The 23359-nt window shown below is 40.9% G+C and overlaps 3 protein-coding genes and 1 long non-coding RNA gene across 9 annotated transcripts in view; 1 reads left to right on the forward strand and 3 right to left on the reverse strand.

The window, feature by feature from the left end:
- On the forward strand, positions 1-13200 carry LOC119719489 (asparagine synthetase [glutamine-hydrolyzing]-like). Of its 2 annotated transcripts, none has more exons than XM_038188967.1 (11): positions 1-180; positions 3287-3557; positions 4108-4254; positions 4793-4883; positions 5278-5463; positions 5957-6049; positions 6590-6717; positions 7691-7817; positions 8916-9123; positions 9501-9738; positions 10720-13200. In XM_038188967.1, the coding sequence occupies exons 2-11, from the start codon at positions 3309-3311 to the stop codon at positions 10954-10956; spliced, it is 1704 nt and encodes a 567-aa protein (XP_038044895.1). In that variant the 5' UTR covers positions 1-180; positions 3287-3308; the 3' UTR covers positions 10957-13200. The 2 variants fall into 2 exon arrangements, with proteins under 2 accessions (XP_038044895.1, XP_038044894.1); XM_038188966.1 differs by having other exon boundaries at positions 2-180; positions 3276-3557.
- The window catches only part of LOC119719492, a 24798-nt gene continuing 9254 nt past the window's right edge, over positions 7816-23359 (reverse strand). For 2 of the 3 annotated variants that reach the window (XR_005269948.1, XR_005269949.1), the window contains 3 exons: positions 14617-14723; positions 9468-9714; positions 7816-8828 (listed from right to left, as the gene is read on the reverse strand). This is a non-coding gene — a long non-coding RNA (uncharacterized LOC119719492). Of the gene's footprint in view, positions 8829-9467; positions 9715-14616; positions 14724-16010; positions 16132-23359 lie in introns of those variants that run through there. The other variant, XR_005269947.1, reaches the window with a different exon arrangement.
- Positions 20975-23136, reverse strand: LOC119719490. Of its 2 annotated transcripts, none has more exons than XM_038188969.1 (2): positions 22965-23136; positions 20975-22141 (listed from the first exon to the last, which is right to left on the reverse strand). In XM_038188969.1, exon 2 carries the CDS (start codon positions 22102-22104, stop codon positions 21169-21171), a length of 936 nt encoding a protein of 311 aa, XP_038044897.1. In that variant the 5' UTR covers positions 22105-22141; positions 22965-23136; the 3' UTR covers positions 20975-21168. The 2 variants fall into 2 exon arrangements, with proteins under 2 accessions (XP_038044897.1, XP_038044896.1); XM_038188968.1 differs by having other exon boundaries at positions 20975-22238; positions 22303-23136.
- Positions 20978-23359, reverse strand: part of LOC119719491 — a 4656-nt gene continuing 2274 nt past the window's right edge. For both annotated transcript variants that reach the window (XM_038188972.1, XM_038188970.1), the window contains exon 3: positions 20978-23137. The gene's annotated coding sequence lies outside the window, so the exon portion shown is untranslated. The remainder of the gene's footprint in view (positions 23138-23359) is intronic.

Here is a 23359-nt window from a genome sequence, read left to right on the forward strand (position 1 = left end):
CGTGGCGCACGGGTGGTGGGGGGAAGAGTTCGCGCGTGTTGTTTCATCATCATCTTTTCAAGGAAACTTGCCTGGGTCAGGCTTGGGTTAAGGCTGATGTATGCTATTGTTTACGGCAATTGTAAATCAGCGACACATCGTCCGTAGTCCATCGTAGATTTGTCTACAAAAACGTGCAAGGTGAGTTTTTGGATTTTCCGTAAAAGATCCCGATTTTGTTGTTTAATGTTCGGGTTCATCATGTTCATTCATGTGAACCATATGTTCATTGCTTGCTCTGTGTATGAATGCATTACATTTGTAAATCGCATTGATTTATGTTGAATTTTATCACGTTAACTTTAAATGTTTATGTAATGTTTAGGCCTACTGCAAGTTTAAAGGCCTAAGCCTATGCAAAGTCTGCGATTTAGATGCGGGTACGAAATGAACTGATAAACAAATTGTTACTCTTTTGCTTTTTCAACCAGCAAAACGTAGCATTAAATAAGTTGCAACATGAAGGGAGGAAATTTAACAGATGATGAATTGCAAATTTGTTCAAAGTTTACTTTCACATCGTTAACATTAAAATGCCTGTAAAAGATAAGGCCACATAAAATAATAAACCAGATTCTCGTACCCGCCCGCTTCCTTTTTTCCACCCGCCTAGTTTTGTTCTTTTCTTTTTTAAATTCATATGTCATTTGCAATATTTTACACATTGTCAACATATTGTCTTTTATTTGTTTCCAACAAAACGTACAAGGGAAAGATTCCCATATCTGGCCATCACTAAATTTTCCCTTCAGTGACATATCAGCCATCAGAAAGTGATATATATATATATCATAAAAATACAAAATTTGCAGGGAAAATATTGAAGTATTGACTGAGAAAACAGAGACATTTTCAGACCAGTCTCATAGGGTTTGTGCACAGGATGACAAGTGATGGCCAGATATGGGAATCTTTCCTCCGCGTGCCATCTTAGAAAAGACGCCATCTTTGGAAAAAAAAACAGAAGGCAGTGGATATTTGACCATGAACCGATCCCCAGGTATTTTCAGTATTGTACCAGTGTCATATGAAAATCAGACTCATATGAAAATCAGACTCGTATGAAAATTTTATTGGTTAAACCCTCTCTCGTGACCGGTCCCTCTCCGAATTATCTATGCATAAGCATGCGCAATACCACCAATGAGTCCGTATTTCATAAAACCTAAATTCATGCTACACCGGCACAGATCTGAACAGGCGCAGAAACCTGGGACTTAGAAATGTTACCATGACGAATCTTCATCTGGTTCCGTGCTAACATTGTCGTTGCGACTTATGTGTTGAAGAGATGGGAATCAGACCTATTACAATTTCGGACTTTATTTCCCTTTAATAGAAATCCTCCAGAGCCACGAATCACAATAAAAAAGAAATGAAATCCTCAATTAAATGTAGGATTTGGTTGAAAATTAAAAAAAAAAACCACTTTTTGGGGGGGGGGGGCAAAAAAAAAGCTTGAAAAACATTGGTCACCGAGACTCAAACTCGAGCGGTGTTGTTGCTTGCGAGGCAGGTGCATTATCAACTAGGCCGCGCGTTCGTTCAATGAGAAATGGTGATTTAATATCTTATGTGGTGTAGGCCTACTCACATTTGATGAGGGCGCTATAGAATATGCCAGCTTAAAGAACGGAAAAAATGCGAGACCAGTACACGGCTAAAAAAACACTTCGGGAAGAAAAAAACACTACCCGCCTCCTTCATTTATTTCTAAAATCCCAGACGATAAACTATTTGTTTTTTTAGTCGGTCTAAGAATAAGAAAAGTACAAATAAGAAATTTTACAAATATTTCAAACACCCCCCCCCCCAGGAAAACAAATAAATAAATAAAAAGAAATAACTTTTTATGACACCAAATTTTAGAAACATTCCAGTTTTTCATTTTGGAGGTTAATTTCAGCATGATATAAATTTTAATATGATGCCTAGTTGACTTAATCTACCAGTATATTTGTTTGGACTTAAAGGGAAAATACAACATCTGCAAACATCAAAAAATAAAACTACCAAATCATTTTGAAATACCTTGCTGGACTGTTAGTGAATGACAGTGTAAAGCATCCTGTAAAATCATGGCACCTGGTATACTGTCATTTTCAAGAAAAGTGGTATTTTTGTATCAATTTCCAACGCTGGTCAGCCGACCAGCGTTGGAAAAAACTGGCTTTTTTTCAGATACTGTCCTAATTGACATTCGCACTTGTTTGCAATCAATTACACATCTATGAACGGGTACAAGCCAGCTAGACTAGTTCCCTGACCTTACAATTCCCCAATGTACGTAAACTGCTCTGTTTCTTCTTATATGGAGTCGGGGAACCAGACTACAGGAAAATGATTGTTTTTCTTGGTTTTTATAGCATTTTCGAACCCAAAACCTCAAAAAAGTCAGTGTAACTATATTTGCTATATATTTCCAACCCCAATTCCATCCATTTATGAAAATTACAGCAAAAGCAAATGATGTATATTCCCTTTAATCAATCCAGAAGGCTTTTGACACTTTTTCAAGGATGACTGCAAATGGTATATAGTCCCAAGGCCTTGCATACTATTAAATGGACTGTTATATTTGCTGTAATAATAAAGACCACCAGACAGCCATATGGCATGTAGGCTGGGAATGCATATTGGGAAATAAACAAGCTTGGTCACTCAAGCATGCTTTAGTATGCCTAGTTGCCTACATATTCCAAGCGCTGATGAGCACATAGTTACAAAATTTGTATGGTCTGCTTTCCCTATCAAAGTATCTGCGCTGGGTTTAAAATGAAGATTTAAATTGAATTGAATTTTGTTTTAAATTGCAGTTGTAGTCATTGTTGTTAATGTCACATATGTATCATTTGAAATCTCGATCATTGAAATTTGTTTTTCAAAATAAAAAAAATTATAAAAAAAATCAGTTTTTTCACTGAAAAATATATAATTTAAAGGTCAATATTTGTTGTGAGAAAAAAAATCAAATTTGTTGTATAGCATGGACAGAACATATTTAACCATGAACATGAATATTAATTTATTTCATTTTGTTTAACTGAAGTTCACGGATTAAGTGTTTAAGATGCCACACCCATAAACTTCAAAACGTCAAAATTGATGATTCAGTTAGGGTTATTACATGTATTAAGAAAATTGCACATTGCTGTTATGTAAGTATTTTTCTATCAGAGGTAGTAGTTTTTGCTGCAAAATTTTGCTATTAACATTTTCTGGAAAAAAAAAATCAGTTTTACACCAGGAAGCGAGATCAGCATTAAACCATGTGTGGCATTTGGGCTCTATTCGGCTGCGACCAAGATGTGTCCAAGCAGTGCAACAGCGCCCTCAAGATCGCGCACCGTGGCCCGGACTCTTTCCGGATCGAGAACATCAACCATTACAACAACTGCTGCCTGGCCTTCCACCGATTGGTCATCGTGGACGACATCTATGGAATGCAGCCAATGAGAATCCGGAGCCATCCTCACATCTACGTCCTGTACAACGGGGAAATCTACAACTACCGCACGGTGAGCGCAAGAGTTTTTTGCAAACACTTCATCTCACAAAAATCTTGGTCCCATTAAAAAATCAAGCCTTTTGCAATACCTTCATAAAAGTATTTTTTGGTTAAGTTTTTTTTTTTACCATGACTCTCTAGGCCTTTTAGCTGGGATGTAGCCTCAATCCTGCAAAATCCTCCAATTGGCCTCATGGGAAAATAGCATAGCCTCAATCCTGCAATTCCCCCATTATTTCTTGAATATGGCCCGTGGAGGGTTGACCACTGCCTGAATCCTGCAAAATCCTGCAGCAGTGACTGTCAATATGTTGAAGCTTGGCCAGCGACATCCTGAAGCAGTATGGAGGATTCCAAGCATAATCCAGGCCTATATTTATGCATGGCTGAGCAAACACAACACAAGGTCCGGCCCAAGACCTTGACAAAGTGCATCCTACGAAATCAGTGACCCACTTTGGCCATGTAACCTCAATCCTCCAAATTCCTGCACTTTGGCAAAGAGGATTTTGAAGGATTCAGAGCGGTTAGGGTTAAATGTTACATGCTTTGGCTCGCAGGTGCAGAAGCAGTTCGGCTTCAAATACCTGACGGAGTGCGATGGAGAGGCCATCATTCATCTGTATGCCCAAGGAGGGGCCGAGTATGCCGCATCAATGCTCGACGGAGTCTTTGCGTTCTGTATACTCGACACAGCCGCAAAAAAGGTAAAAATATTAATAATATAGCACTTGTATAATGCGCAATGCTTCACAGTTACTACCCCTGTTCATCAGGCAAAGAAACCAGTTTCCTGCAGTAGCAATCTGGTCTTTACCCTCGCAGGTACCCATTTATAAATCTAGGTGGAAGAGAGCGGCAATTGTAGTAAAGTGTCTTGCCCAAGAACACAAGCATCATGTCTTCTACACCTGGGTTCAATCCTACATCCATCGCACACAAGTCAGATACCATAGCCAATGAACTACGTGCACCCCTGCAGTGCCTCGAACAAAAGCTGAGACTACAATTTTAGTCTGTTCACTAGAAAAATTACTGATTACGGTAAATTTTTGTAATGTTTAAATAACAATTTCACGTAAGTTTAACAGACACAATACTTTGACATTTTTTCTTTAAATCCTTATTAACCCTTTGTCTTTTTTTTTAGTTTGGCTTTCAATAATATCAGAAGATCTAGCACTCTGCAGATTTTAATGGCTTGGGGTCCCAAAACCTTTTTTTCATTTTATGGTAAACTTTCAGGTTTTTCTCGGGAGAGACACATATGGCGTCCGGCCGATGTTCAGACTTCTCAAAGACGACGGACTCTTAGCTATCTGCTCAGAGGCCAAAGGTATCCATTAACCTTCAATCTGGATGTCGTGTGTTTTTAAACAGTGATTTGAAAGAAAGGAAAAAAATGGATATTACTATCATATCATAAAACTTTGTATGAAATTAAGTTGGGTACAAATTTTGGGTTAATTCACAGATGCAAATTCTTGCTCGAATTTGATATTTATTTTCCGGAGGGGGGGGGGGAGTTTCTAAATGCCTTATGTGAGTAGCCAAATATTGGAGCCTTTTTTTTTTAATGATACTTGTACTAAAACCAAAGCCCTGCCTTGCTCTTATTGCCTTGCTCTTATTGCTGCACATGAAATAGCAGTTGATAAACGTATACAGCCAAATTAAATGGAAGTTTACAGTTGGACAATTTGAATTGTTCATTTTTTTTTTAAACACAGGACTCCTTGGGTTAGCACACGGAGATGAAGACCACGAAATTGAAATCATTCCCTTTCCGCCGGGACACATTGAGAGCTACGACCTTGCCCCCACTGGCAAAGTAACGCTGGCGGAGCGCATTCAGTTCCACACCATTGAGAAGAAGCCCAAGTGGTCCGACATTTCATTGGCCATACAACCAACTTGTAAGCAACAACCGTTGCATGTTTGAATTTGATTGTAACCGAACTATAAAACCAGAACTGTTTCATGTTTGAGTTTGTTTATAACCAAATTATACAACCATAACTGTTTCATGTTTTAATTTTTCTTGCAACCAAATTGTAAAGCCAACAACTGTTTCATGATTGAATATTTTTAAATTGTATTTAAATAAATTTAGGACAGAAAAATGAGTCACATAATTCGACATAAAATGTCCTGTTTTGAAGGCACGGGCTGTTATAATTTCTAGTATATTTTACACTTTTATGATCAGTTTTGGAGAATTTGTCCTAAAAATGTCCCGTTCTGTACGCGCTGTATGTAGGCTACTCAACTCTTTTTCAGAATTTCTCCCAACACAAGAAAAAGTTAAAAACAAAAGAACAATTCTGCAAATCTCCCAAACTCAAATCCTGGAATTTTAAAGATATGAAATTACGTTTAAAAAAATGTATTTTTTATTTATTTATTTAGCTGATGAAATCCATGAAAACATTCGCATTTTACTCACTGACGCTGTGCGGAAACGTTTGATGACTCATCGTCACATCGGATGCCTGCTGTCTGGTGAGTTAGACCAGCCATTACGAGTGTTTGGAACAAAATGGCATTTATCACAAGTGGCTAATTGAGAAAATATTTCGAAGCAAATATACGTTCTGTTGTTAGCAATTTTGCTGTATTTAGAAGAAAGGTGGCCCCCTGCAATTTTTTGGGTATTCAAGTAATGGCAAACATTTGTTTATTTATTTACTTCTTATTTTAACTTGCTAGATTCAGTGGAATCCACTGATTTCCCATGGGGCCCAGTAAAGAAGAAGACAATGTGAAGATATTATAGTTGTAGAGGTGGGAGGAAAAGCCCAGAAGAGTATTCTGAGGAAAACCCATGGAATCAGGTAGGGACTGAAAAGCAAATCCACATATTGGCCCAGGCGAGAATCGAACCCGGGTCACAGCGGTGGAAGGCGAGGAAAGTACCGCTACGCCAACCTGACTCCCCAATTTACAAACATTGGGGAAGCCTTTGCAAACCTGACTGATGGTTTTTACTTTTTTGTTTGTCATACGCATGTGCACGTTCTTGTGTCATTTTATGATTCTTAGGCGGTCTCGACTCAAGTCTGATTGCTTCTTTAGTGGTCAAGCTGGCCAAGGAGTCTGGTATCCAGTATCCCATTCAGACCTACGCCATTGGCATGGAGGGAAGCCCTGATGTCTTAGCCGCCAGAAAGGTACCAGTCTATTTGGGGGTTTCTGTTTGTTTTTTTAAATGTCATAATAGACTGAGCCATTCAGCTCCGCCCACTGTGCATGTTCTCGATGTGATTGGTCGAAACCTCTTAGTGGATTGGTCAATTAGTTAGATGAGAATGCATTGCAATCACGTCCAAAATGAAATCTCAAAGCATCTCTAGGTTACACTAAAGGCTACATTGCCATTATTTATTTCTTACTTTTTTTTAAGAAAAACAACTTTTACCTTTTGACTAATTAGGACACTATCACAAAACCATTGGTTTCAAAAATTAAAGATTTCAAAAAACATATCACAAAACTTAGTAAAAAAAAAGACCATCGTCCCATAGTGACTTGCTGCAATTTTTGCTTGTGAGTGATCCCATTTCTGGGCCAACGCCCACAACAAACTTTTTGTATCCATGGGTGAATGAAGATATTTGAAAGATGCCAGTTTGGGGGCAAAAAAAAGTCAAAATATCATTACATGTATTATTTATTAAAGCAAATTTCCAGACTTTTACCTGTTCACGTTGGATGACTTGTATACACGCAAAGGTTTTGCGGTATTCAGAATGGATGACAAATAAACACGCAACGAGCGAGGCCGGAAATATCTGTCAGCGACCCGCTCGCAGCAAACGAGGAAGGAAATATCAGGGTGTGCTACCCGCAGATGACGGCCTGAACCCGTCTGGCATCGAGACATGTGAAAAACAATCCCGCGTCTGGGTCTGGTCAATGTCAAAATAATTCCAGCGCGAACTTATTAATTTGTAAGATTGCCAAAATGCAATTTTTGACTGGAAAAAAAATGTAAACTCTGTTAGTAACCTTACATTTTTAAGTTTGATTTCCTAAAATGGCATCATTGAAGCACTTCTTTCCCTAAAAAATCTGGCGTGCTCTGTGATTATTTCGATTACGAGTTGATCGCACCTCCTGTTTCCGATTTTTTGGGGACTGTAGGTGGCAGCACACATCGGCAGCGAGCACCATGAGGTGTCGTTCACTCCCGAAGAAGGAATCGCTGCGTTAGAGGATGTCATTTATTCGCTAGAAAGCTACGACATCACAACGATCCGAGCATCAGTTGGTAAGTACATAAATATAACCAATTTGTTTGCCACATTGTCATGCTTGAACGGTAAACATGTTAATTACCAACTGTAAACATAAAGGTTTTCATAACCAAAATCTAGATTTAAAGCTATAGTCCATCATTTGCAGCTATCCAAAAAGTAACTGGCGTAATTATTGTTGAAAAACATACTTGGTTGAAAGATAAAAAGGGGATTAACCTCCCTGTGAAATTATTCTTTCTGGCAAGCTGTCATTTTGAAGTAATCTAACACGTGGTTAATTAGTTAATGGGTTTTAAAGTGCACATTAGAAAACGCTGGATACGTCGTGTTGCCTTTTTAAATAATTAAAGTTATAGTGCAAATTAGAAATCCATTAAAATGTATTTGGATTCAGAAATGATATATGTAACATAACATGACAACAAGTTAATGGTTGCCACCAATAGTTATATTCAGTTGCTAGCAAGAATTTTTTTGGGGGGAGGGGGTTACCCAAAACCTTCCCCCAAAATGTCAGTATGCAGGATGCTGTGTTGATGGTTTCAACTAGGCTGCTTACGTTGCACCATGCACATTAATTAGCGGACTGTTTGCAGAGAGCACAGTCAGCGAGAGATCACATTCGCCGAGGCCTAGGGGTTTCGTTGACAGGACCAATGTTACAGATACCTCCATTACGCCGTTTCCAAACTCTGTGACATTGCCCAAAGTTAATGATGAATTTAGATGCATTGTGTGCGTCCCCAAGTTGAATTCATGTCGAGTTACAGAGGTTTAAAAACTGGACAACTTCAACCCTCACGGATCATAGAACCTCCAGTTTGATTTACAGAAACACTTACCAGTGATGTCACCAAAATACCACTCACTCTAGAAGGAAAATTGAAATGTTGGAGAACGAGTTTCATTGAATCACCGCTTGTGTCCGTGAATGAAGCACTGTATAGACAGTACACTTTCCTGTAGTCCATGAGTGACCAGGGTATTTACAAGCACTCTGATTGGCTCTTCAGTGGTTTGGCCTGCAAGTTGTAAAAAAAAATAGCAGTGCAAGCAGAACATTACAAAACAACAACATCAACAAGATCTTTTCCACTTATACTTCACAGGTATGTACTTAGTGGCGCGCTACATCCGCAAAGAGACTGACAGGGTGGTGATCTTTTCTGGAGAGGGTTCGGACGAGTTGGCTCAGGGTTACATCTACTTCCACCAGCAACCCTCAGTAGAGGAGGGCGACGAGGAAAGCAGACGTCTTCTCAAGGACCTGTACCTCTACGACGTGCTGAGAGCAGACCGTACCACGGCAGCTCATGGGTGAGAATGTCTTCCTCTTCTTCTTTTGTTTACTTCAAAGCCCCTGGTACAGGGTTCACAACACAATTTGGCCACCCCCACCCTGTTTTTGGTCACGCCTCACAAAAATGTTTGCTTTTGCATTAAAAGGAATCGACTATACCAATGGCGAGATGTAAATTTTAACATTGGATTTTTACTACCCAGTTCTCTGAAAGAGCTAGCAAGCAAACATGGGAATTCTTGTTTTATTCTTGTAAGCTTTCAGACAGCATCAAATGTACCGAGCTCATCAAATGTTTTTGATTGGCAAGCAATGAAAATACTAAATTTGCTTGTTTTTAATTTGGATCTTTAAAGTGTACCTGTTAATGTTTGTCTTTATTTCTCCCACCAAGCCTTGAACTCCGCGTTCCACTCCTGGATCACCACTTCACATCCTATTTTCTGTCGCTCCCGGCCGACATGCGCTGCCCCCAGCAGGGCATTGAGAAGTACCTCCTGCGTAAGGCCTTTGACGGCCTGGGCTTGCTGCCTGCGGAGATCCTCTGGCGTCCCAAGGAGGCCTTCAGCGACGGCGTGTCGTCCGTCAAGAAGTCGTGGTTCGAGAGTCTGCAAGAGTTCATCAGTCAAGAGGTACGTCGTAAGATATTGTGAGGGTGAAAATGAATATATCCTGTGCGTGCAATTTTTTTTTTACCAGGATGGGGATGTATAAGAGGAGCCATTTGAATAGAATCAACAATTGTAGGTGGGTGGGGTTGGGTCAAAGGTGGGCCGGGGTGGGGGAGGTTTAGCCTCTGTAACACTCCCATGGATCCACCAATGAGTACTTGTACACATAGTTCACATGCACTCATTGTAGGGCGCCCCCTGCTAGTGGACACTCAATTGTATTAGCTTATAGATTTCTCTCAAATGACGTCACTGCCTACAGATAGTCACGTGTATCGGCATGTCGGGAGTCAAATTTTTGGGACCTGCAAAGGCTGTGCCATATTTTGAAGAAATTTCGAGCGACATGCGTGCGTGTTTAGAACATTTTGCTACCTCCTTGTAATACAGTATATGCAGTTGTAGGTTGCCTACAAAGATGGCCGTCTACGAGAGGGCTTTCGGGTGATTCACAATGCAGTGCGCCACCAAGAGTTTGCTACGGAGAGTCCATTTTTTGAAGTTAAAGTTCGACAAAACCGCCCATTTGATTGAGTGTTGAATCACTAAACAACTTCAGCTAATTTGTTATAGAGTGGAGCATAGCGTGCTGCCGCCTTACAAAAAAAAACACCATATTGATAAAAAGAAAAGAAAAGAAAGGGCAAACAAATACTCGAATCAAACGCTTTCAAAACTACGGACTGGAAAACCCAACAATTTCAAATGTCCCGTGATGCAAATAATTTGACCATCTCCCACAATGCACTGGGAAAAATGAACTCTCTGTGGCAAACTCTTGGTGGCGCACTGCATTGTGACGCACCCGAATTGTCCAGATATTCCGTTACAGGGAAGTTGCTTTGGTCAACAGCTAGCACAACGCTTCCACCATTGAAGGGGGCCTTCGCGAGTATACAGTGTATAGCTTAACCGATAACTCTGTTTGCTGTCTGAACGTAGGTGGACGACTCCATGCTTGAGACCTCCCCTAAGCTGTTTCCCTTCAACCCGCCCAAGACCAAAGAGGCGTTCTTCTACCGCCAGATCTTCGAGAAGCATTTCCGGAGTCACTCCAAGTGGATCCCGTACACCTGGATGCCCAAGTGGTGCGGCTACACAGACGACCCCTCGGCACGCTCGCTCAAGCATTACAAGGAGTCCGACGTGCAGAAACAGAAAGAGGCCATCAATGCCTGAACAAAGCGCCAACGACCCCAGGGCCAATTTAGCAGAGCCGCTTACAATTGTGTAGCTCTGCTAACCACATCATATGTTCTGCGCGTACTATCACCATTCTGTGCTAACAGCGCTAGAAGACAAATTCTGCACTTATCCCGTTAGCACAGGATCCAAAGTTACGGGGTGTATGCGCATAAGCCAAAATTCTTGCATACCTGTGAAACATGCTTACCGTAAGCACAAATTTTCTGCTACAGTAAGCAGGGTTTTTTGGCTTACGGTAAGCACAGCGTTGAAATTGGGTCCTGCTTAGTGCAACAGAATTTTTTCTTGCTTACGAATAACCCAAGAATTAATGACCAACCAAAATTATCATTACTAGTTTTAAGACGATTCTTTTGCTAAGTCTAAGTGCTTACAAATCCACTAAACATTTTTTTCCACTTGCCAAATCACAAAATTGGACCCTCTTGTTGACCCGATGAAGCCCCTCCCCACTGTCGTGGTAATAAAGTATGTATATGTTGCTGGGTTTAACAAGCAACGAGTACTTATGCAGCGCAAATTTGAACTTTCCACTTAAAATAGTGTCGAGATGAAATCAGTAATTTTTCTGATATTTCTTGGTTCTAAAATACTGATTTTCATCCTCTTTTTTTATTAAACCAAAATTCACTTTAATATTTGGGACTTAACCAAGCAGTAAAGCATTCCAATTGGACAATTGTTTTGTTCTAAATTTCTGGTACATTTTTTTTTTCTGGTTTTTCTTTTGTCTGTGGGAATTCCAGTAACTCTTTTGTGAGCATTTGACAAGTTGTTACAAGGTCACATTTACAGACAGCAAATGTACTGTTAATTGATTTTTGTTTCTGTTTTAACATGTACAATTTTAATGTGAACTTGGACAATAAGGTGATACAATTATGGATTTATAAGTTTTGGACAGAAAATTTGCAAATTGATGTTGATCGATCTACCGGTAGGCTAATTATTTTGGTTGAGGTTTAACTATATTTTTGCATGAGGTATTGGTGCTAGTTAATACCACTTTTAGCATATAAGTTAGTTTAGTTTATCCCAACAGTTTTTTCTTTTTCTTATTAGTGTAGAAGGCTTGGCTAATGGCTACTAATGGGGTCGCTCTTAAAGTATATGCACGAAGGGGGGGGGAGGGGAGTTGTTAACATTGCATACATCATGCCGAGGGGGGGGGGGGGGGAGCTAATGTATACATATGCACAGCAACAATTTGCTTTTAATAAATTGTCACGAAATCAATGCACTCTCTCATATACCTACCAGGACCAGCTTTTATGAATCACAAATTGTTAGAACGCTGCACCCTTCACTCCCCTCCCCCCCCCCCCCCTAAAAATGTTTACATCTTCCCTGTGCCACCACTAGCTAATGCTTGTAGAGGACATTCAACTTCAGAGACTGCAACATTACTAAATGAAAAAGACTAGCTGCTTCAATTAGCCGGCAAGTTTTGGGTATTCGTACTGCTTTGTAATATGTAGGTAGTAGGTACAGTACACATGTACAGGAAATGTAGTGTACATGTGTATACATGTGTAGGTATCTTTCTTGTATCAACTTCCTGGTAGCGTATGTGTACAGTGAGGATAGGGGGTCAGAAATAGGTTACTGCTCAAAGACTTCACATACATGTGACCTTATTGCTTTCACTGGTTCCAATGAGCAAAATGTGTTGCTTGCTTGGTCATAATGATTTGTTATTGGCTCGACTGTGCATGGGTGATGTTTTACCACTTGGTGGGCAGCAGAGCTGTATACATTGTATGTAGTCATCAGTCACTGGATCAAATTACGTGTATTTTCGGATCATTTTTTACTGAAAGTTTTTAAAAACGTAAAATGGAAGACAACTTCACTAGAAAAATACAGCACTTGTTTTCTGTTTAACCATCAGCAATTTATTAACGTGGTGCTTAAAAAGTTAGCACTGTTTATAGTAGCAAAGTCGAGACAAAACGTACGGGTCCTGCGTGCTGTTGGTAGATTTTTACGCATTTCTTTTATTTTCTGAAATTTAAACTTTGTTTTTTTGAGATGCCGTTCTCATGCCAAGCGCTGCTGTCATGGCTGTGAAACTGGCATAGTTTTCTTCGGTGCCAATTGTATACAGATTACTACTTTTCCATCGTTTCCTAAGATCACAATTTATCTCTAAAGATACCTTTAGAAAAAAAAAATACTTTCAATAAAATCTTCTGTGGACTCATACTTCAGAATTTATCTCGTGTATCCATTCTTTTCTTATTTACGTGCATTTTGTCTTCATTTTCAAATAGTCTGGTGATGTGTTCAGATATAGGAGTGCGAATAAGTATTCATTAAACTACCGGCTGGGTCCAACTTCATGGCATTGCTTAAAGAGGTTGTGGAATGCTCGAAAACATTTCCGTCATTTTTTGGGTATATGTAGCCTAAGGTGTGATGAAATAAAAATGACTATTGTTTCTGTCATGAAATGAGTACAAAGGGTACTTTTGAGAGCTATTTTTCAGGTCCTGTTTCGACCCGAACGTGCAATTTGTGTAAAAGTCGTCGTTGCGGGCAGCAAACAAAACACAGTAAATCGTGACGTAATAAACAGGACTCGTTTATGCTACTCTGCGCATCGGGAGTCCTGTTTATTACGTCACGATTTACTGGTTTTGTTTGCTGCCCGCAACGACGACTTTTACACAAATTGCACGTTCAGGTCGAAACAGGCATGACAGGACTTAAAAAACAGCTCCAAAAGTACCTTTGTACTCATTTCATGACGGAAACAATAGTCGTTTTTATTTCATCACACCTTAGGCTACATATACCCGAAAAATGACGGAAATGTCTTCGAGCATTCCACCACCTCTTTAACACTACAGTTAGGTAAAAATTGTGCTTACCTTAAGCGCTGATTCATTGCGTGGATGTGCTGACAGTTGTGCACGAATGGAGATATCTATCGTTACGTGTTACATCACTGATTTAAAGTTAAGCACTCTTTCCTCCGAAGTAAGCAAACTTTTGTGCTTACTGCTAAGTGCTTACAGTCTCCATGAAATAGACCGAGGCTTTGCTAGCAGAAAATTGTGTGCTTAGCAGCGCCATGAGTGACCTCTTCAGAGCCCAATTTCACAGCACTGCTCAACAGTTAGCAGAAAAGTTGTGCTTGGCATAGCAGACAAATTTCGTAACCTTAAGCACTATTTCACGGTGTGGATGTGCTAACGGTCGTGCATGCATGGAGATTTCTATTGTTACGTCACTAAGTTAATCAAATTTTTCCTCTGAAGTAAGCGTGCCTTTTGCTGTGCTTATGCTCATGGTCTCCATGAAATAGACAGAGGCTAGCAGAAAATCGGTGACTGCTCTATGTTCCGACCCCCCTATGTTCCGACAACCTAGATTGTGTTACTCCCGGTTAGGATTAGGGTTAGGAATAGGAATATGTGCAGTCGGAACATACGGGTGTCGGAACATAGAGGTGTAATCAGAAAATCATGTGCTTAGCAACGCCATGAAATTTGGCTCTGCTAACCACAGCAGTCCGCGCTTCCAATCACCATTCTGTGCTAACAGCACTAGCAGAAAAATTCTGCGCTTACACCGTAAGCACAACATCCTTAGCCCACACATGCTCATAAGTCACAATTCCTCGCTTACCCGTAAGTGGAATGTCTGCTGCAGTAAGAAGGGATTTCCCCACCGAAAGCAGAACCATGAAATTGAACCAGATGTCAGCTAGCCCTCGCTCACTGGACTCCGCAATTCTGTGGAATATTTATTACAAAATTTGAATACCTCAGTTATTTACGTTATTCATCGGCTGCTATATTTTAGCATATTGAGATAAAGAGTGTCTCCAAATTACGCGGCTTTGAATATAGGTATTAAAGACAACACAACCTTCATTTCGTGGTTTGTAAAAGGAAGTTTAGAGCGGGATTTACTTGTTGGCTAAATTAGTTCTCTTTAACTTTTTTACTATAACGGTGGTGACGTGTCGGCCAGCCTGCATACGTAATAGCTCATTAACATATCGCACAAGACAATCCAGGCATTGCTTGTAATCGTACACCGCACTTCCATTTTTCAGCGATTTTCCTCGCCAAATTGACCGGGAGTTTTGCCGCCCGGGAGTTGTCGTCGTTATTTAATATCAACTGTCCGGCGCAAGGGCGCCAATGATCGCTTTTCAAAAGTGTGGGGGGGGGGGGACATTCGTTGATCAGAACTATCCGACTATTGCAAGGGCTAAGCACAAAAACCGAATAACAAAAACCGCCAGTTTTGAAAGGATAGTTGTGTGGATGTTTAGGATACATCCTACTTTTTAATGTTATTTCCGATTAACATCATCTTGGGAAAGATTTCCATATACGAAGTTCACTCAACACCCTGTGTACAAACCCTATGAGATTGGACTGAACAATTCTAAGTGTTTTTAAAAAAATGCTTGTATTTTCTCACTGCTCAAATTGACTTTGATGACATGACATTGCTATCTAGGGGCTCGTTAGTCAATACAGAGGAAAATTAGTGAACTTCGCATATGGTAATCTTGCCTCATCGGATTCAATCAAAGCGCGTTTTGTAGCACAATTGGTCTCAACGGTTCCAGGATGCAGTTAGTGTCCCCATGGAGAAATAACACAATGTGTTTTATTTCTCCATGGTGCCCCTATAGGGCGGGGGAGGAGGTCTTGCCCCCGTCCTCCACCGAATGACGCCCATCATCCGGCAGTCCGGCGAAATTCTCGGGGACCGAATGGGGCCTGAATTATAATGATCCAATAATGTTAGTAATTAACAAAATTTGTTTTTGACCATGGCACATGCATTATGTAGCTTGAGATGGCAACGTGCGCGCGTTGTCCAACGCAAATTGAATGCGAGTGCGTGAAAATAGGTTCTCGTCGTTTTAGGTGAACTGACGATACGGAACACTCGGCTGATTGTGCCCAATTTCCGGACGCCACCGCACCGATTTTGAATGTGACTACATTTACTTGTCGGCAAAGGTTCAACAGACAACTGTAACGACGAAGTTCGCGTACTTTCTGAGTTTCTGTCAACAGCACACAAAAAGTCTGGTGACAAAAAGTTTGTTAGGCTGCAGCCGAATCTGTTATCTAGAGCTAGGTCTAGGTCTTCGCTCCATTAGAAATAGGCGGAGGCGCGCTGACAATAGATGTAGAGGTACCGCGCGCTAGAAGCATTTCCCAGCCTTGCTACATGTCAATAGTGCAGTGGACACAAAGCGTCCACTTTTGACATTGTTTAGCGCTAAACAATGTCAAAAGTGGACGCTTTGTGTCCACAGCGAGCGCAGGGGGCCAAGGGTGAGCACACGCGGGCATGCCAGTCATCCTATGAAGGTGTGGTTAACGACGCCTGTGAATAGACTTGCCCAATGGAGGAAGGTGGAATCCCTATTATCGCATCGCAGTATTATGCGGATAGTAAGGTTTGGGGGAAAAAAGGTTCAAAAATCAGATAATGTATACATTACAGGACACAGTACGAAGTCGAAACGAAGTCGAAACGCAATTAACATGTTTAAATTCAACACACGTTTCTAAAAACATGTCCCAGCCATAAGTCGTATTCCCCTATCTGTAGAAATGGATTCACCCGATGGATATAAATGCATGCCGCGGACACAATTTCGTGGCGATGAGTTCTATTCTGGCTGGGCTATCAAGTTGATGTTCACTTTATTTTATGTCTTTTATTTTGAGGCAACATGGATGAAACAAACACGAAGATGGGAGGGGGCGGGCCGCAAGTTAGCATCAAGCTCACCTCATCCGAGAGCACTCCTTCGGAATCGCTTATCTCTGTGACGAGAGATCAAGTGAAATGCGCATTAGAGGTTTCCCCCACCTTGAAAGATGTCCACTTCGAGTTGACATACCCCGAGTTTTGGAAAGTTGGTCATCCATCTCAAAACGTTGCGCCAGGTAAGTGTGTATTCAATTATGCAATTTTTGTTTCATTGTTGTTGATCGTCATGACTTATATATCACAGCATGGTCACAGAGTCGGCTCGAGAAATATTCCAGTTTTATTTGATTTACAGATAAATATCTTTTTAATATGAAGCAAAAATTGGCAACACGTCGGGAAAAGAGGGAGGGGGTAGTTTCCCCTCTTAATCCCCCCCCCCGGCAGTATAGCTCGCTAAAAAATACCAATTTTTTTTTTTTAACTCGACCACCTTGATGTGATAAAAATTCGAGTACCACCTTGCAATTAGTTTAAACCTATTAGTTTGTAAAAATTCAGTCACTATAAAGTATAATAGTCGTGTTCCCTAACGTGGCGCACTTCGAAGCTTACCCGACTTTCCTCGTGTAGTGTTGCCAAACCTCTTTGTTGAAAAACCTTAAATTCATGCAGTAAAATACGAGTACTTTTACCTTATTAATGCTTGCTATTTAACCTCTGTGAACAATTTCGGTTTCATAAAATTTAATCCGAAATTCAAAAACGGTGGCGTCCGGAAATTGGGCACAAATTGGCGGAGTGTTCCCTAACGTGGCGCACTTAAATAAATCTCGGAAAATTCCAAATTAACATTTAAGAATTTCTGTAAACTTGATAATAAATAAAGTATTTACTATCTCTAATTACAACCCATCCAGATGTTTGTCAGAAAATTATTTTCTTATTTTTCGGGGCATTTTCAAAGGGTTCACTTTGCACTTGAAAATAAAATCGGAAAATCACGCCAAAATAAATGTTTCTTTTAACTTTGTAATGGGTAAATAAACTCGCGATTTATGAACGGAAGTGTTTAGAACTTGATGAAATTTCACTTCTGTGAAATTTCAGTTAAAACGTTTGCTCTAGCTAGGCGGTACAGGCGAAAAATCAAAGTTAGCCACTTTGGGGGCTGCGCCACGTTAGGCCTAGGGCAACCTCGTCCCCAGGGTGTCGAGCAGTACGCGCCCACCACTACCAGCTCTCTCACCCTGGTATTTTGTATGTGCAAGATTTTTGAACGTATATGCAAATGAGGAACAGTCTGGTGCCTGGATATGTGTTACACATTAGCGTTTGCTTTTGTATGCGGTGTCTGGGGTGAAAACAGAGTCAATTCGTAGCGCGCGAGCACGGTGTGAGTTACGAAAACACGATTTTTGAAATCAAACTGTTACGATCTTATCGAGACAACATGCAGTATCATATTTCATATTAATATGAGCAAATTGGAAAGGAAATTAGTATTTTCGAGAAGGCGTGGACGAATGATCGCGAAAACACGCACTGCACGTTGTGAATAATAGCACCAAGTACACGATAAAAATCCATTACTAGCCAATTGCGGTATCCAATCAGGATACAGGAAGAAAGTTTCCTATCCAGGGTTTACTATTGGAAACGCGGTTGGAAATAAAGTAAGCACTGGGGACGAGGTTGCCGTGTAGGGTACATCAATTATATGGTATCATGAACACTGCTGCATACTTAGTAAGTGAGCCAGGTTGTAAGAATTTAATAACAATCAGACACACCAAGCATATTGCACAACAGTGCTTGTGCATGTTATTATTAAATTCTCATTACATGCCGTACGAAGTGATCGCGGTATTATGCGCTGATAAATGATGCGCGTCAATCATAATGGTCTACGCCCGTATGTTCCATATTAGGTCATTGACGTCATGGGCCGTTGCGATTTCACACATTTCTATTGGCTGGTTATTTAACTCTTGACTGCATTGTCGTACTAGATTCAATTCTGGATTTTCATAGTGCGTGTCTAAAGGTTAATTCGGTTGATTGAATGCGGTACAGAAGTGTCCATACTAATGGAGCTATTGATTTTAGTGGCTGTAGGCCTATGAATTCATATCGCAGTTAGCTATACTGACAAAACGAGTGAAAAGGGTAGAATTGGATTGCGTATAAACAAGGCCTTTACAGGCAGACAACATCAACCCTGAAAGAAAAAAAAAATAAGTTTAAAGTTCGAATGTTTGCCTTTTTGCGACATGTAGGCCTACTGGGTTGAAAACTCATGCATGTCGGAGTATACATAATGTTTTGCTGCACTCTATACTTCTTCACAGTGGCGCACCCAAGGGGGGCCCTCAGGGGGCTTGAGGCCCTCCCCCCCCCCCCAAGAAGTTGTCACTATATATATTTTTAAAAGCATTTTGTTAAATTTTTTTTAGTCCCACGACAACGTCAAAAACGCCCCCCCCCACCCAAAAAAAAAAAAATTGTCTGCGGCCGAAAAAAAAAAAAAATTAGCCCCCCAAGCAAAATCTTGGGTGCGCCACTGCTTCTTCACATTTTTGAGAAAAATGTGGATAGAATAGAGGGAGTTGGAAATAGAATCATTTTTGTGAATTTGAAATCTTAGCCACAAAAATCTTGAGATCTTAGCCGCTTAACTCCAATACTTTTTGGGGGTGGGTGGCAAAAAACAGCATATTTTAAGTTAGAGTAAATATCGTAATATTAGCTGCGACTCATGGCGTGCACAACGGAATGTGTATTTTTTTAATCATTTGTTGTTGTTGACAATACAGCTTCAGTGGCCGGTGTGGCAGGTAATTCTGTCCCCCCTGGTAAATGTGTCCCCCGGACAGATCTACCGGGTCGTGACCCGGTAAATCTGTCCGGGGGACACTTTTACCTAGGTAAACCTGTCCCCCTCTAGGTAAATGTGTCCCCCTGCACGACGTTAAATGTGTCCCCCCTGGTAAATGTGTCCCCCGTGCAACGTCACAAGTCTAGCACCCAGACTGTATATTAGTGAAGTTATTAACTGTTTTTGCGCGGCGCCTTGCTAAATTCGGGAATGGTGCTTTATACGTCAAAGCACAACTCCCGTTTTGATGACGACTTCGGGAGCGAACGATTTGCATGGTGGGCGTGCGCGCAAGTGTACCGCACCTACGGAGGGCGCCAGGGCCGCGGCCGGGGACGGGTACAACATTGCACCAGCAGCAGGCCTGCGGCGCGGTGACCCGTGACGCGTATAATTTTGCCAATTCTCCTCATTGAAGTCCGCCATGACAGTCACACGCGTATCGGTGGCTGATGCGCGTGCGCGCTAGCGATAGGTTGAGTATTACTACGCGTGCCTTCTTGCAGAAACATAGATCGGTTGATTAACATCTAAACGTTAATTTCATTTTGATAATTATTGATGAAGGGTGGAAAAATCTAAAAATGTATACCTGTGCGCTGAATTTATTATAATAACATCAATATAGCAACTTATGCGTGCAAAACCAGGGGGGACAGAATTAACTGGAGGGGACAGAATTACCTGAAGGGGGACACAATTAACGGGACAGGGGGGACACTTTTACCTTATTCTCTAATTCGCCCCTCAATCGCGAATAAATTATTTTCAATGCCGCCTACCCTCGTATTTTCCCACCCTGTATTACCCAACCTGCAAGAAAATAGGTTAACAACAACAAATAATGCAATCCATTTGGGAAACACCGAACTTCGATGGCAAGCATTGCGCGGACACGGCTCAGGATGCGTCGCTATCTTGGGGACAGTTTAAGCTGCGTCGAGACAGAAGTATCCGAACTCAAGGTCTTGAGTTTCCGTCTCTGTGCTTGTAGGATGAAAGTTGACAGCCAAGATAGGGAATCGTCTGCTAACGGCATTCTACTTCTACTGTATCTGTCAATATAATGAAGCTGGATAACAAGTGGCTTGATTAGAGGCATTCAATTTCAATATCAATCATTAACACATTTTCATGAAAATTTGACGTCCGTACTGCTTGCTGGTGAATTCGGTCAGTGACTTGAACACGCCTGTTCAACCACACCTTAATGTCACACTCCGCTGATTCCATTCAAATGTAAATTCTCGCTTTGGCTAACCCAATGAAAATATATTTATTCTCTAATTCGCCCCTCAATCGCGAATAAATTATTTTCAATGCCGCCTACCCTCGTATTTTCCCACCCTGTATTACCCAACCTGCAAGAAAATAGGTTAACAACAACAAATAATGCAATCCATTTGGGAAACACCGAACTTCGATGGCAAGCATTGCCCATATTATTTATTCCACATTATCATACTCAGGAATTAAAGAGCGGGAAATAAGGGTTTTTTAATACAATCATAATCAGGAAACATCAAGTTTTATTTCCACTTTTTAACACATCCAGGGATTGAAATGCCCATATTACAACTTACTGAACCAACATACAGCTGATAAACTATCTATAAACCCAGCATTTTGGATACAGAAAGTCTGTCTTCCAACGACTCGTGGACGTAGCCATCCTTTGCCGTCTCCGAACGCCAACGTCCGTGTTTCTTAAAAAGCCTGTCCGGCACACCAATACGAGCCGCAGCCGTTGCTCCCCCAGCTCTAAGACTATGCAGTCCAAAACGCTTGGGGTTGACTCCTACCGAAGACAAGGCGCTTTTAAATATATCAAGGCATCTTGAATATGATAATTGCCCTGATCTTAGTTTGTACTTGTTCTCTGTTCGAATATAATTAGCTGGTCGAAAAAGGAAACTTTCATCTGAATCTTCATCTACAAGATCTGCAAGGATTAGGTATCTGTTTAACATTCTGACTGGACACGTAGATGTATTTGTTGCTGAAATGATCACCCAGGCTCCTTGTCTAAAAATGTCAGTTTTACTTTTAACTATGAAGATATTAACATATGAGGAATGTAATTGGAGATCACATCTTCTGATGTTGATAAGTTCACTATGACGCAAGAAACCTGCATATGAAATAAGCAACATAGTACATAATCGAATATCTAACAGACTGTTCAGAACTGCGTACTTGTCTATGACAGCCTTTAATATTTCTGGTGTAATGGGTTCTTTCTTCTCAACAGGTTTAGCTAATCTTCTTTTTAATCCCTGCAATACATTATGTAAAAATTTACTGTCACATGGGTTTTCTTTACAGTCCGCAAAACAATCATGACGCCATTTTAGGCCATAGAAAACTGATTCGATTCTCGAGAATGGAGCACCAATATTGAAGAGATGTATAAAATAACGACACACGTCATTGGCATTGGCTGGTAACGGATTGATCTTCTCCACCTTACACCATTGTTGCCATGCGGCAAAAGCAGCGTTGTATTTTTTAGTGGTGCTGGGGGCTCTTGATGCGTCAAGAATCATGGCCAACGTTGAAGAGTACTCATCGTCTTTATATTTTCTGCAGAGAAATAGGTAATTAATAAAGTAATTTATATTTAATATTTATTCTTTTATATACGTGCCATTCGGCAATTCTTTTCTTGCCATGCGGCTACCTTGCCTTGCGGCTACCTTGCCATGCGGCTACCTTGCCATGCGGCTACCTTGCCATGCGGCTACCTTGCCATGCGGCTTATTCCTCATCATAATGAAAACTTCAGTCTGACACAAAGGACTTCGGACTTGAATAAAGGTGATCCAAACAAAGACTTGTGATTCCGACCTTGGACGAATATATCTGACGAATCAGAAAAATGCATGGTATGCTTGACCAAACTTCGAAACGAACTTTGATGGGAAAAGAGCAACGGCCAAAAAGGGGCTGAATGCCAGCAGGGAATAACCAAAGTGCCCTCTGCTTTGCACAACTTCAAGTGTCTTAGGACGTCCGCCACCAAGTTTATAGGGGGGACTAACCAATTATTTTCTCCTTGCCAATTGCACGAAAAGGCGTCTACTTGGCTTGTGCCAGGGGATGAGTATTTGGAATTGAATGTAGGCAATTTTGCATTGGTTTCATCTGCAAAACGATCAACTGTATGAGGTCCCCATATTTTATCAATGAATTGAAAGAATATGTATGATACACCCCAATCATCCCAATCTATCTCCCTACTAATCTCATCAGCTCTTTGATTGAGCTCTCTGGGTATCCACTGTACCTCCAGTTGAATACCATGCTTTCTACAGAATTGGAATATATCCAGACTGAGTACAAGTAACTCTTCTACCATACTGCCTTTGCTGACTACCGAGACAACGCCTTTGTTATCAGTACAAACCTTCACTACTTTACCCTCTAAACTCTTCGCAAATGCTTGCAAAGCGAGGGAAACCGCCTGTAATTCCCTCCACGTGGAACTTTTGGTTTCTTCAGCGCTCGACCAATTCCTTTGCAGGACCAACTCCCCTCCACATCCGACTGTCCATGCACCACAGCCCACTTGGCTCGCATCTGTATATACAAAACATTTGGGAAGAGAATATTCATATAAATACCGTTTGTTCAAGGTTTGAACTTCTGAGTTCCAGAACACTAATTCCTCAATGACTCTGCAGTCTCTAGCAAGTTTATATTCATAGTCCCAGTGAACTCTCCGTATAATTTCCATGTACAGAAACCTTGTTTTCAATTGAGAGACCTTCCCCACTACCGGACCAAGAGATATAATTTTAC

This window comes from Patiria miniata, unplaced genomic scaffold (genome assembly GCF_015706575.1).
Source record: "Patiria miniata isolate m_02_andy unplaced genomic scaffold, ASM1570657v1 HiC_scaffold_8, whole genome shotgun sequence".
NCBI lineage: Eukaryota > Metazoa > Echinodermata > Asteroidea > Valvatida > Asterinidae > Patiria > Patiria miniata.